Here is a 15,432-nt window from a genome sequence, read left to right on the forward strand (position 1 = left end):
ACAGAGATAGTGTAACTGAGTCAGGTTTGTAGGCCTCATTGCTTCTTCAGTTCTGCCCACAAATTTTCTATAGGATTGAGGTCAGGGCTTTGTGATGGCCACTCCAATACCTTGACTTTGTTGTCTTTAAGCCATTTTGCCACAACTTTGGAAGTATGCTTGGGGTCATTGTCCATTTGGAAGACCCATTTGGAACCAAGCTTTAACTTCCTGGCTGATGTCTTGAGATGTTGCTTCAATATATCCACATAATTTTACTTCCTTATGTTGCCATCTAATTTGTGAAGTGCACCAGTCCCTCCTGCAGCAAAGCAACCCCCACAACATGATGCTGCCACCCCCGTGCTTCATGGTTGGGATGGTGTTCTTCAGCTTGCAAGCCTCCCAATTTTTCCTCCAAACACAACGATGGTCATTATGGCCAAACAGTTCTATTTTTGTTTCATCAGACCAGAGCAGACCACATTTCTCCAAAAAGTACGATGTTTGTCCCCATGTGCAGTTGCAAACCGTAGTCTGGCTATTTAATGGCGGTTTTGGAGCAGTGGGTTTTTCCTTGCTGAGCGGCCTTTCAGGTTATGTCGATATAGGACTCGTTTTACTGTGGATATAGATACTTTTGTACCTGTTTCCTCCAGCATCTTCACAAGGTCATTTGCTGTTGTTCTGGGATTGATTTGCACTTTTCGCACCAAAGTACGTTCATCTCTAGGAGACAGAACGAGTTTCCTTCCTGAGCGGTATAACGTCTGCGTGGTTCCATGGTGTTTATACTTGCGTACTATTGTTTGTACAGATGAACGTGGTACCTTCAGTCGTTTGGAAATTGCTCCCAAGGATGAACCAGACTTGGAGGTCTACAATTTGTCTTGGCTGATGGTCTTGGCTGATTTCTTTTGATTTCCCCATGATGTCAAGCAAAGAGGCACTGAGTGTGAAGGTAGGCCTTGAAATACATCCACAGTTACACTTCCAATTGACTCAAATGATGTCAATTAGCCTATCAGAAGCTTCTAAAGCCATGACATAATTTTCTGGAATTTTCCAAGCTGTTTAAAGGCACAATCAACTTAGTGTATGTAAACTTCTGACCCACTGGAATTGTGATACAGGGAATTATGAGTGAAATAATCTGTCTGTAAACAATTGTTGGAACAATTACTTGTGTCATGCACAAAGTAGATGTCCTAACCGACTTGCCAAAACTATAGTTTGTTAACAAGAAATTTGTGGAGTGGTTGAAAAATGAGTTTTCATGACTCCAACCTAAGTGTATGTAAACTTCCGACTTCAACTGTATAGGGAATAGGGTGCCATTTCGGGCGCACACATGGCCTCCTTAATTCTTATGCTCCATTGATATGTTTCGTCATGGCTTCTACTTATTGGGCCATATTATTAAAAGACTGGGAGACAGAAATGACCATTCCATTTCATATACTAGTCTGTCATATAATTTATCCATCCAGTGATGACTAAGCAGAATCCACATCACATTTGTACCCCAGTCCCCACATTAAGGACCCCCTACCTGAGGCTCCAGTGATGTCCATGGCTTTGAGGTTCCTAGCCTTGATCATTGTGATGGTTAGCCTTCCAGCCGTTGGTAGGTAACACAGGGAGAACATGAGATCCCCCAAGTCCACATTGTCCTACAAAGCAATGAAAACATCAGTGAAATTGGTTAGTAACTGAATGTCTCATGATGTCACCATATAGCTCTGGCTTCGCTGTTAGAGATTCCGCTGGTTTACAGTGGACTATGTGAACAGTCGGGACCTCAACTTACTGTTGAGAGTTAGAATAATAGAATGCACAACGTGCAATTTCTAAGCTTGGTTATGCATCAGCAGTTTGTCTTGCATCTTGTTATATGTCACTCATTGACAATCACTCAATTAACCCATGTCAGCAAAAAAAATAATATTGGTACTGCTTAGTGTACTTAGACTTTCCAGCTATCTAAAAACTTGCTGAATTACTGACCGGGCACGCAGAGCACGTGACCAGAGGCCCTGAGCTCCAGGGGGCCCCCACTGATTTTATTAGTTTCTCTCAATAAGATATCATATTAACATGGCATAAGACATGGCAAAATGTGTAGAATTTCAGGGAATTAGCTGTAAAATTGCAACAACCAAAATAACAGTTCTGTAAAGCCAACAGATTTGTTTACCTTTTGTTAATAAAATATTTTGTTCTGCTAACAGATCCCTCTGTACGTATTAAATTATAGTTTTGAATCCCGGTGCTGAGTTTATGTGCGTAAATGTGTAGCGGCTAATTGTATAACTACTGTAATAGGCTGTGTGTTTGTAGAACGACTGAGGTGATTGAAGTTACAGCAACCAATGTGATAATCACTGGGGTAATTGTCGCTGGTTTTTGCTGGCTACGGCAAGGCGTATGTAAGTGAACAGGAAGAGAAGCGCTCCAATTATCACCTCTGAAAATAGCATGTGTTCGTTAGACACAAGCGTCACTCACAAGGTTAGTTACCGGCATGAATTATGAAGGCCACGAGTCTCACCTCAAGTTGAGGCATGCACCTCACGTTGTAATGTAACCCTGACAAACCTGTTACCACTGTACGTTTCTCTCAGCTTGAGGTAGGAGCAGGAAACACCAAACATAGTTAAGATGCAGACTACTGGACCATAAACTTGGTCAAAGCCCCTGGTTTTAGAAGCTGGGAACCTACTGTAAATAAGCAGCATCTCCAGGCTTGGCTGACACTAGCCTGACATCTGAATTAGTCTTTGTGTGCGTGTGCGTGTGCGTGTATGTGTGCGTGTGCATGGCCGTGTGTGTGCTCCTCAGCCCTGAGCTGTATGGGCCTGTTATAACAGATCATTCTCCCTGTGTGAAAGTTCCCATTGGCAGGCCCCTGGGCTCAGTGGGAAGCCCCAGTATTCTGCTTCAGCAGGAAAGGTCAGTTCAGCTCTCCACAGAGAACCGCTCATTATCAGGTCTGGCTTGGTCACCAGCCTGGTCAGTGGTCAGTCCCAGTCTCACACAGACACAGCCTCCCCGAGAAGCTATCTAGCTCACACCCTGCTGGAGCTTGCCAGGGCTATCAGGCCTTTCTGCCTAGCTGCCATGGCTTTGACAAGCCCATTGTCAATAGTGGCAACAGGTTTTAGTTCTCCAAATAGCAGAGGTGTACCAGAGTTGTCCCCCCCTAGGTTATGACGTGGTCATATCCTGGGTTGGGGGCCCCACAGTGACTGTGCTCTCTGTGGGTTGGGTTTTACTAAGGGGATATGTTCAATGATGAAGTTATTAATGAAGTTTGAATACAGTGCCTTCGTAATGGGAGTTGCACCCCTTCTGAAAAAACCTACACTCGATCCCTCCGATGTCAACAACTACAGACCAGTATCCCTTCTTTCTTTTCTCTCCAAAACTCTTGAACGTGCCGTCCTTGGCCAGCTCTCCTGCTATCTCTCTCAGAATGACCTTCTTGATCCAAATCAGTCAGGTTTCAAGACTAGTCATTCAACTGAGACTGCTCTTCTCTGTGTCACGGAGGCGCTCCGCACTGCTAAAGCTAACTCTCTCTCCTCTGCTCTCATCCTTCTAGACCTATCGGCTGCCTTTGATACTGTGAACCATCAGATCCTCCTCTCCATCCTCTCCGAGCTGGGCATCTCCGGCGCGGCCCACGCTTGGATTGCGTCCTACCTGACAGGTCGCTCCTACCAGGTGGCGTGGCAAGAATCTGTCTCCGCACCAAGTGCTCTCACCACTGGTGTCCCCCAGGGCTCTGTTCTAGGCCCTCTCCTATTCTCGCTATACACCAAGTCACTTGGCTCTGTCATATCCTCACATGGTCTCTCCTATCATTGCTATGCAGACGACACACAATTAATCTTCTCCTTTCCCCCCTCTGATAACCAGGTGGCGAATCGCATCTCTGCATGTCTGGCAGACATATCAGTGTGGATGACGGATCACCACCTCAAGCTGAACCTCGGCAAGACGGAGCTGCTCTTCCTCCCGGGGAAGGACTGCCCGTTCCATGATCTCGCCATCACGGTTGACAACTCCATTGTGTCCTCCTCCCAGAGTGCTAAGAACCTTGGCGTGATCCTGGACAACACCCTGTCGTTCTCAACTCACATCAAGGCGGTGACCCGTTCCTGTAGGTTCATGCTCTACAACATTCGCAGAGTACGACCCTGCCTCACACAGGAAGCGGCGCAGGTCCTAATCCAGGCACTTGTCATCTCCCGTCTGGATTACTGCAACTCGCTGTTGGCTGGGCTCCCTGCCTGTGCTATTAAACCCCTACAACTCATCCAGAACGCCGCAGCCCGTCTGGTGTTCAACCTTCCCAAGTTCTCTCACGTCACCCCGCTCCTCCGCTCTCTCCACTGGCTTCCAGTTGAAGCTCGCATCCGCTACAAGACCATGGTGCTTGCCTACGGAGCTGTGAGGGGAACGGCACCTCCGTACCTCCAGGCTCTGATCAGGCCCTACACCCAAACAAGGGCACTGCGTTCATCCACCTCTGGCCTGCTCGCCTCCCTACCTCTGAGGAAGTACAGTTCCCGCTCAGCCCAGTCAAAACTGTTCGCTGCTCTGGCACCCCAATGGTGGAACAAACTCCCTCACGACGCCAGGTCAGCGGAGTCAATCACCACCTTCCGGAGACACCTGAAACCCCACCTCTTTAAGGAATACCTAGGATAGGATAAAGTAATCCTTCTAACCCCCCCCTCCCCCTTAAAAGAGTTAGATGCACTATTGTAAAGTGGTTGTTCCACTGGATATCATAAGGTGAATGCACCAATTTGTAAGTCGCTCTGGATAAGAGCGTCTGCTAAATGACTTAAATGTAAATGTAAATGTAATGTATTCAGATCCCTTGACTTTATTCACATTTTGCTACATTACAGCCTTATTCTAAATTGATGAATAAAATAAAAATCCTCACCAATCTACACACAATACCCCATAATGACAAAGCAAAAAGCAAATTTATAAAATGGGTGCTCAGGTGCATCCTGTTTCCATTGACCATCCTTGAGATGTTTCTACAACGTGATTGGAGTCCACCTGCGGTAAATTCAATTGATTGTGCATGATTTGGAAAAGCACACACCTGTTTATATAACAGTGCATGTCAGAGCAAAACCAATGAGGTCAAAATAATTGTACTTAGAGCTCCGAGACAGGATTGTGTTGAGGCACAGATCTCGGGAAGGGTACCAAAAAATTGCTGCAGCATTGAAGGTCCGCAAGAACACAGTGGCCTCCATAATTCTTAAATGGAAGAAGTTTGGAAGCACTAAGACCCTTCCTAGAGCTGGCCGCACGGCTAAACTGAGCAATCAGTGGAGAAGGGCCTTGGTCAGGGAGGTGACCAAGAACCCGATGGTCACACTGACAGAGCTCTAGCATTTCTCTGTGGAGATTGGAGAACCTTCCAGAAGGACAAGAAACTTGGCAGCACACCACCAATCAGGCATTTATGGTAGAGTGGCCAGACAGAATCCACTCCTCAGTAAAAGACACATGACAGCCCACTTGGAGTTTGCCAAAAGGCATCTAAAGACTCTCAGCCCGTGAGAAACAAGATTCTCTGGTCTGGTGAAACCAAGATTCAACTCTTTGACCTGAATCCATTCAGTTAAGTATGGTGGTGGCAGCATCATGCTGTGGGGGTGTTTTTCAGTGGCAGGGACTGGGAGACTTGTCAGGATCTAGGCAATGATGAACGGAGCAAAGTAGAGAGAGAACCTTGATGAAAACCTACTCCAGAGCGCTCAGGACCTCAGACTGGGGAAAACGTTTTCCTTCCAACAGGACAACGACCCTAAGCTCACAACCAAGACAACGCAGGAGTGGCTTCGGGACAATTCTCTGAATGTCTTTAAGTGGCCGAGCCAGAGCCTGGACTTGGACTCGATCGAACATCTCTGGAGAGACCTGAAAATAGCTGTGCAGCATCGGTCCCCATTCAACCTGACAGAGCTTGAGAGGATCTGCAGAGAAGAATGGGAGAAACTCCCCAAATAAAGATCTTGCCTAGCTTGAAGCATCATACCCAAAAAGACTCGACGCTGTAATTGCTGACAAAGGTACTTCACCAAAGTACTGACAAAAGGGTCTGAATGTAAATGTGATATTACCGGGGGGTTTTCTTCAGACATTTGCTAATATTTCTAAACCTGTTTTTGCTTTGGCATGACGGTGTATAGTGTATAGATTGATGAGATTATTTTTTGAAATCCATTTTAGAACAAGGCTATGACCTAACAAAATGTAGATAAAGTCAAGGGGTCTGAATACTTTCCGAAGGCACTGTATATTGAAATGCAATCACAGCTACATTTGTGCTCACTGCTAACTCACAACGACCATGAACCTGAATTGGAAAATGTTTTTCTGTATGAATAGAGCCCAAATAGACTCCAAAGTTAATACTAACGTTTAAGAATAACAACACATGCTGTCTGATGTGCTGCATTGTTCTAATGTTCTGTACATGAAAATCCTTGTTACTATAAATGGCTCAATTCACACAGTTAGCTGCTTACTTTGATGTTCCATTTAAAAGCGTCTGTGTAAAACACCTCACATCACATCCAACAGAGATGGTTGCTAATGGTTGCTAATGACTTGAACTAATAATGGGTGCGACTTGTCCTGCTATTCTTTGTGCATTATAAATCATGTCATGTCCTGTAAGGAATGACTTTGGTGGTTGTTGTTGGATATTTGTTTTTTAGACAACGTCATTGATTAGGACATTGATTGGGAGTGTAATAGTGGAACATGTAGAATTGGCACATCCATTCAAGCATCAATAAGTCCTCTATGTGGATGATTGAAATGACAGATCTAATGCGATCTATAACTGCTCTCTGGCCTGTGTCCAAAATCACTGTAAATGTAATCAAACAAATGAGTTGATTTATCAAGGCTGTCAACATAGGGCAAGACACCACAGTGACCTCTAACCTACAGTACATCATCATCGGTCCGCACTTTGCTACACTGACCTGGTCACTCAGAAGGCGCGGCAGGAGGTCTCTGTCGTAAAGTGGTATAAATCACGCATGCACACACACGCACACACACACACACACACACACACACATACACACACACACACACACACACGAGCACGTGCGTACACACACATGCAACCTCCCCACACATACTCACAAAGAGATTAGGGGTGGACCATGCAGCCCATCCCTCTCAGGCTAAATAATCCAATTACCCACTTCCATTTGCAGACTATAGGATAACAGTCTCCTCCATTCATTGAAGTACTTAAATCAAGTCAGTGGTGGAATTATCGTCACTTGTGCTCTTTCAATGAAATTAAACTGGCCCCCAATATGGCTGAGAGAGAAGGCTGACAGTCTATCTTGTGTAATTATCCATCTTTCACCTTCCCCCCTAGGATCTCTCTCTCTTTTAAGAGCCTCTTAACATACAGGGTGTTACTACCATGTTTGTAGAGAGAAACAGAGGGAGACAAAGAGGGAGGGAGATAGAGAGGGAGGTAAAAATGGCTTCGCAATAGCCAGCACGTGTAAGACCATGTCTTGGCATGTCATCCTATTACGTCAGCAGACAGTAAGTCAGCAGCTGTGGAACGACATGATTCAGCATTTTAGATGTGTTTCACTGGGCTTCTAAATGAACACAGACACAATCAGGGGAAACTAACACATTTCAATCACTCATAAATGTAGTACTCATGTAATAATAATGGACTTTGGAATGACTCTGTCATCTTCAAAAATAAAATATTCTTAAGACAATGGAATAAGTGGACTTTTGAACCAAAACGTGATAGCTCCTCTCTCAGCAGTTGGCCCGTAGTTAAGGCATATTGTTGTAAACCCATTTTATCTTTCCTTCCTTCTTCATCAGTCATTCCTCAAGTATTATTTTCAGCCCATGTCTGTTTCCACAATGCAGATCAATAAGACATAACGTAAGGAGATGTGATGTGCTCATCACTTAGACTGCTGCGCCACTGGAGGCTTCCGAGTGGTGCAGTGATCTAAGGCACTGCATCGCAGTGCTAGAGGCATCACTACAGACCCTTGTTCGATCCCGGGCTGTATCACAACCGGCTGTGATCAGGAGTCCCATAGGGCGGCGCATAATTGGCCCAGTGTCGTGCGGGTTAGGGGAGGGTTTGGCCGTCATTGTAAATAACAATTTGTTCTTAACTGACTCGCCTAGTTAAATAAATTAAATGATGCTGTCACGCCCTGACCGTAGATGGCTTTGTATGTTTCTATTTTTAGTTTGGTCAGGGTGTGATGTGGGTGGGTATTCTATGTTGTATGTCTAGGTTGTCTATTTCTATGTGTTTGGCCTGGTGTGGTTCCCAATCAGAGGCAGCTGTCTATCGTTGTCTCTGATTGGGAGCCATACTTAGGTAGCCTGTTTTCCATTGTGAGTTGTGGGTGGTTGTTTTCTGTTTAGTGTATGTCACCTTGCAGAACTGTTTGTTTATTGTTTTTGTTGTTTTGTTATAGTATTCGTATTCATTAAAAGTAATTATGAGTACTTACCACGCTGCACCTTGGTCTTCTCCTTCTCCTCTATACGACGATCGTTACAGATGCTGCAGTGGTGGTTATTGTGGAGCTAGGTAGTAAACCTGCTGCATTGGATCAAGCCACATACTCATCCCATTAATCAAAGACCTAATTATTTTATTTACTTTTTAGTCATTTAGCAGAAGCTCTTATCCAGAGCTCCTTACACGAGCAATTATGGCTAAGTGCCTTGCTCAAGGGCACATCAACAGATTTTTCACCTAGTCAGCTCAGGGATTCAAACCAGCAACTTTTCAGTTACTGGCCCAATGTGCTTAACCGCTAGGCTACCTGTCGCCCAAGTTGGCTCACATTAATACTATCAACTGCTGTTGCAGGGACACAGATTACAGTGCTCTTGAAATCTTTGTTATATCAGCCTGACAATTAATGTGAACCTGAAGAGGCTATTGGTCTTCTATTGAGTTCTAGAATAGATAAGTTAAGCTGTGTCTAATTAAAGAAAGTATACCACAGGAACAGGTCATCCATCCATACAAGTCCTTTATCTCCCTGACAGGATATTTGATTGAATCTGTCATAATGGTGGGTGTAGCTGGTGTATGCAGTCAGGCGCAGGAGAGCAGAGAATTGGGAGCAACGTAACTTTACTTAGAATAATGAATGGTGCAAGGTAAATCACTACACTTGCCCAAACACAAACACACGAACATCAACTTTTACGCACGGGCAAAAAACAGCACCCGTCGAAATAACCAGTCACCAACATTACCGAACATGACACAAAACAATCCCGCACAACACCATGGGGGAAACAGAGGGTTAAATACCTGAACAATAATTAGGGGAATGAAAAACAGGTGTGTAGAAACAAAGACAAAACAAATGGAAAATTAAAAGTGGCTCGGTGATGGCTAGTAGACCGGCGACGCCAACCGCCGAGCGCCGCCCGAACAAGGAGAGGAACCGACTTCGGCTGAAGTCGTGACATAACCCTTATTTTACCAGGTAAGTTGACTCATTTACAGCAATGACCTGGGGAGTAGTTACCGGGGAGAGGAATGAGCCAATTGGAAGCTGAGGATGACTAGGTGGCCATGATGGTATGAGGGCCAGATTGGGAATTTAGCCAGGACACCGGGGTTATAACCCTACTCTTAAGATAAGTGCCATAGGATTTTTAGTGACCACAGAGAGTCAGGACACCCGTTTAATGACACAGGGTAATGATCCCAATCACTGATCTTTTTTTTAGACAAGAGGAAAGAGTGCTTCCTACTGGCTCTCCAACTCCACTTCCAGCAGGATCTGGTCTTCCAGCTAGAGACCAACCAGGGCCAACCCAGCGTAGCCTCAATGGCAAGCCAGCAGTTGGATGCAGGGTGGTATGCCGCTGGCCAAAACCACCAGTGATTCTGTTCTGTTGTCTAACAGTTTAATTCAACCCTCATAAAGGTGGATATGAGACCTGCTTGTAGAAGCTTACAGAGATCATGTAAAAGATTTAGAGCTGGTCACTTGTATGGGTATTTGTATAGCTCTCTGTCCCTGGAAGGTGTCCTGTATTTTAGAGGTATGTTAAAAACATGTAATAAACACGCTACATGACTTGTAATTGATGTTATCTAAGAAGTAGATGGTGGGTTATTCTTGACCCCGTTCATATGGTCCTACAGTTCAGTTATGGAGATGTAGCACTTCAATGTCAGACTTGATGCCGGTTTACAGTTTGTATGTTACATATGGGATGTTTGAAACACAACTTAGCGCTGAGGTATGATTTATGCATGGACTAGTGGTTGGACTTGTGATGTCACATGCTCTGGGTCCCAGAAGGGCTGGCCCAGTTCTGAGATGGAGAATGGCTGTGTGTGTGGCTATGTATGAGTGTGTGTGTGTGTGTGTGTGTGTGTGCTTGTGATGCTTGTGTTTCCTAGATGCTCTGGGTTGCATCCCCAGATAAATCTAGGACTCTGTCCAAGCCCCCCCGGCACAAGTTTTCTCCCTAACACTACACAGCTGATTCAAATAACCAACTCATCATCAAGCTTTGATTATTTGTTTCAGCCGTGTAGTGCTAGGGCAAAAACTAAAACTCGTACCCGGTTTGGCCCCCAGGACCGAGTTTGGAAACCCTGACCTATGAAGTCGCCAAGTTTGACAGCCTTGATACAAAATACTAGCTTCAGACCTATTCATTGTCTGAGCCTAATCTGTAACGCCCAACACAGGAGATGAGAAGCAGGTACAGGGAGTGAACCATGTAATATAGACGGACGTGTAACGGAACAAGAACAGCGTCTGGAAATAAACACGACAAACAACGTTACTGCAGGGTACAACACAGAGGAGCAGACATATATACAGGGGCAATCAACAAAGTGAGGGAGTCCAGGTGAGTCCAAATGAGCGCAGCTGCGCATAATGATGGTAACAGGTGCATACGATGACAGGAGCCTGGCACCCTCAGGGGGGAGCAGGCATGACATAATCAGGGAAAGGGGGGATAGCTAGTCAGTTGTACAACTGAATACCTTCAACTGAAATATGTCTTCCACATTTAACCCAAACCCTGTGAATCAGAGAGTTGCAGGGGCTGCCTTAATCAACATCTATGTCTTCAGCACCTGGGGAACAGTGGGTTAACTGCCTTGCTCAGGGGCAGAACAACAGATTTTTACCTTGTCATCTCGGGGATTCGATCCAGAAACCTTTGAGTTACTGGCCCAACACTCTAACCACTAGGCTAATCATAGACTTTTGATGTCCTCAAACCCTACTTGTCGATGGGAAGTGAAAATGAACACATCTAAAAAAGAAGTGGCCCTCAAGGGGAGACAGTATAGAGATATATCATTGAGACATCACTCAGACTACAGTCCTCCCTTGAGAGTGCAGACAGCCTACACTCCTTCAATGACACCATAAGTCCTTATTTCCACAGTGAGACTCCAATGAGACTGACTTCTATTGAGACCACACTTTGACAAATTGAGACTTCAGTATGCCTTATGATTAACGAGACGTGGTGTGATCATAACAACATACAGGAACTCAAGTCCTTCTGTTCACCTGACTTAGAATTCCTCACAATCAAATGCCGACCGCATTATCTACCAAGAGAATTATCTTCGACTATAATCACAGCCGCATATATTCCCCCCCAAGCAGACACATCGATGGCCCTGAACGAACTTTATTTTATTCTATGTAAACTGGAAACCACATATCCTGAGGCTGCATTCATTGCAGCTGGGGATTTTAACAAGGCTAATCTGAAAACAAGACTCCCTAAATTCTATCAGCATATCGATTGTGCTACCAGGGCTGGTAAAACCATGGATCATTGTTATTCTAACTTACGCGACGCATATAAGGCCCTCCCCCGCCCTCCTTTCGGAAAAGCTGACCACGACTCGATTTTGTTGCTTCCAGCCTATAGACAGAACCTAAAACAGGAAGCTCCCGCTCTCAGGTCTGTTCAACGCTGGTCCGACCAATCTGATTCCACGCTTCAAGATTGCTTCGATCACGTGGATTGGGATATGTTCCGCATTGCGTCAAACAACAACATTGACGAATACGCTGATTCGGTGAGCGAGCTCATTAGCAAGTGCATTGGCGATGTCGTACACACAGCAACTATTAAAACATTCCCCAACCAGAAACCGTGGATTGATGGCAGCATTCTCGCGAAACTGAAAGCGCGAATCACTGCTTTTAACCAGGGCAAGGTGACTGGAAACATGACCGAATACAAACAGTGTAGCTATTCCCTCCGCAAGGCAATCAAACAAGCTAAGTGTCAGTATAGAGACAAAGTAGAGTCGCAATTCAACGGCTCAGACACAAGAGGTATGTGGCAGGGTCTACAGTCAATCACGGATTACAAAAAGAAAACCAGCCCCGTCGCGGACCAGGATGTCTTGCTCCCAGACAGACTAAACAACGTCTTTGCTCGCTTTGAGGACAATACAGTGCCACTGACACGGCCCGCTACCAAAACCTGCAGACTCTCCTTCACTGCAGTTGACGTGAGTAAAACATTTAAACGTGTTAACCCTCGCAAGGCTGCAGGCCCAGACGGCATCCCCAGCCGCGTCCTCAGAGCATGCGCAGACCAGCTGGCTGGTGTGTTTACGGACATATGCAATCAATCCTTATCCCAGTCTGCTGTTCCCACATGCTTCAAGAGGGCCACCATTGTTCCTGTTCCCAAGAAAGCTAAGGTAACTGAGCTAAACGACTACCGCCCCGTAGCACTCACTTCCGTCATCATGAAGTGCTTTGAGAGACTAGTCAAGGACCATATCACCTCCACCCTACCTGACACCCTAGACCCACTCCAATTTGCTTACCGCCCCAATAGGTCCACAGACGACGCAATCGCAACCACACTGCACACTGCCCTAACCAATCTGGACAAGAGGAATACCTATGTGAGAATGCTGTTCATCGACTACAGCTCAGCATTTAATACCATAGTACCCTCCAAACTCGTCATCAAGCTCGAGACCCTGGGTCTCGACCCCGCCCTGTGCAACTGGGTACTGGACTTCCTGACGGGCCGCCCCCAGGTGGTGAGGGTAGGTAACAACATCTCCACCCCGCTGATCCTCAACACTGGGGCCCCACAAGAGTGCATTCTGAGCCCTCTCCTGTGCTCCCTGTTCACCCACGACTGCGTGGCCATGCACGCCTCCAACTCAATCATCAAGTGTGTAGACGACACTACAGTGGTAGGCTTGATTACCAACAACGACGAGACGGCCTACAGGGAGGAGGTGAGAGCCCTCGGAGTGTGGTGTCAGAAAAATAACCTTACACTCAACGTCAACAAAACAAAGGAGATGATCGTGGACTTCAGGAAACAGCAGAGGGAGCACCCCCCTATCCACATCGACGGGACAGTAGTGGAGAGGGTAGAAAGTTTTAAGTACCTCGGCGTACACATCACGGACAAACTGAATTGGTCCACCCACACAGACAGCGTGGTGAAGAAGGCGCTACAGCGCCTCTTCAACCTCAGGAGGCTGAAGAAATTCGGCTTGTCACCAAAAGCACTCACAAACTTTTACAGATGCACAATCGAGAGCATCCTGTCGGGCTGTATCACCGCCTGGTACGGCAACTGCTCCGCCCACAACCGTAAGGCTCTCCAGAGGGTAGTGAGGTCTGCACAACGCATCACTGGGGGCAAACTACCTGCCCTCCAGGACACCTACACCACCCGATGTCACAGGAAGGCCATAAAGATCATCAAGGACAACAACCACCCGAGCCACTGCCTGTTCACCCTGCTATCATCCAGAAGGCGAGGTCAGTACAGGTGCATCAAAGCAGGGACCGAGAGATTGAAAAACAGCTTCTATCTCAAGGCCACCAGACTGTTAAACAGCCACCACTAACATTGAGTGGCTGCTGCCATACATACTCTATACGTACTCTATACCATCTACTGCATCTTGCCTATGCCGTTCTGTACCATCACTCATTCATATATCTTTATGTACATATTCTTCATCCCTTTACACTTGTGTGTATAAGGTAGCTGTTGTGAAATTGTTAGGATAGATTACTCTTTGGTTATTACTGCATTGTCAGAACTAGAAGCACAAGCATTTCGCTACACTCGCATTAACATCTGCTAACCATGTGTATGTGACAAATAACATTTGATTTGATTTGATTTGACACCAGTGAGTCCAGTGTCAGTGAGATTCAATCAGACAGGTGAAACCTTCAGTATGTCACACCTCACAGTGATTAATGGGATCCATGTGAATAATGGAGAGAGGAGCTCCAGCTTTGTATCCTCATGTCAAAGCAGCCACTGCTGCCAACTCAGATGTACGTCTCCACCCCATGTGTTTCCTGGTGTGGTCATGTATTATTCATCCCATCTAAGTATCATTTTATGTTAGTCTTCTTTTTTTATTAAACCAGGGTGGAGGGGTTCTGTGGGGACAGACATACTTACACTTTGGTATTTTCCTCCCTGCCTTGCTGTTACATGGCCTTTACACATTTTTTTATTGTTTGGACAGTTTTTGGTAGGCCTGAGGGGAAGGCTGAGCTGGTTCCGATATGCTTCTAAGTGTTTAACTCTTTCCAGTCCCACTCCTAAACTGACATAGTTGAATGATCAGGAACCAGAACTGAAGGGACTTCCAACTAAACTCTCTCAGATAATGTACCCTTATTCACTACCTCATTTCAAGTCACAATGTTGCATTTATTGTTGCATGTCCACGTACCCAAGCAGATATTATGATACTGTAGTGAGACTGATATAGAGGTTAGCTCACCGAGGTGACGTACTGGATGTCCCTACAGAGTTTAGTCTCTCTGGGGAAGTCTGCAAGGTCCAGGAAGTTATCCACCTGCACCTGGCCAATGATGTCGTGGCGGGAGAAGCGGTCAAAGTCGTAGACGCTGAAGTGCAGTTTGCGTGTGGGCAGCTCAGTGTAGGCCACAGGGAACAGGAAGACCTCGTCAAACACAGGGTTGAGGGTCTTGCGGTGCACCTTGGTCTGGTGCTTGGTCTTGCGGTCGGGGAGCAGGTAGATCTTGACGTAAGGGTCAGAGGTTCCTGAGAAATCCTTGGCCGGTAAATCCTGGGCCTTGTGGATCTTGATGATGAGCTGCTCCAGGTCACAGTCAAACTTGAGGATGAAATGTATGCGGCCGCAGCTGTCCGTCTTCCTGCCGTCGTCCGTGTCCACAGAGCGTTGCTTATAGAGCTCGGGTTTGATCCGGCCCAGAGTGGCCAGGGACTCCTGTCTCTGGAACTGGCCAATGTTGAAGTCTGGGTTGGATAGGTTCATTTGGCGGCGGATGGAGTTGTGCCTACAAGAGGGTAGAGAAACCAGTTATCATTAGCTATAGACACAAT

The 15,432-nt window shown here is 46.0% G+C and overlaps 1 protein-coding gene across 1 annotated transcript in view; it reads right to left on the reverse strand.

Annotated features, from left to right (window-relative positions):
• The window catches only part of LOC120053513 (synaptotagmin-9-like), a 58,649-nt gene that overhangs the window by 5,425 nt on the left and 37,792 nt on the right, over positions 1-15,432 (reverse strand). The window contains exons 3-4 of the mRNA XM_039000643.1: positions 14,846-15,386; positions 1,532-1,652 (exon numbers count right to left, since the gene is read on the reverse strand). Coding sequence (XP_038856571.1) covers positions 1,532-1,652; positions 14,846-15,386 — 662 coding nt within the window. The remainder of the gene's footprint in view (positions 1-1,531; positions 1,653-14,845; positions 15,387-15,432) is intronic.

This window comes from Salvelinus namaycush, chromosome 9 (assembly GCF_016432855.1).
Source record: "Salvelinus namaycush isolate Seneca chromosome 9, SaNama_1.0, whole genome shotgun sequence".
NCBI lineage: Eukaryota > Metazoa > Chordata > Actinopteri > Salmoniformes > Salmonidae > Salvelinus > Salvelinus namaycush.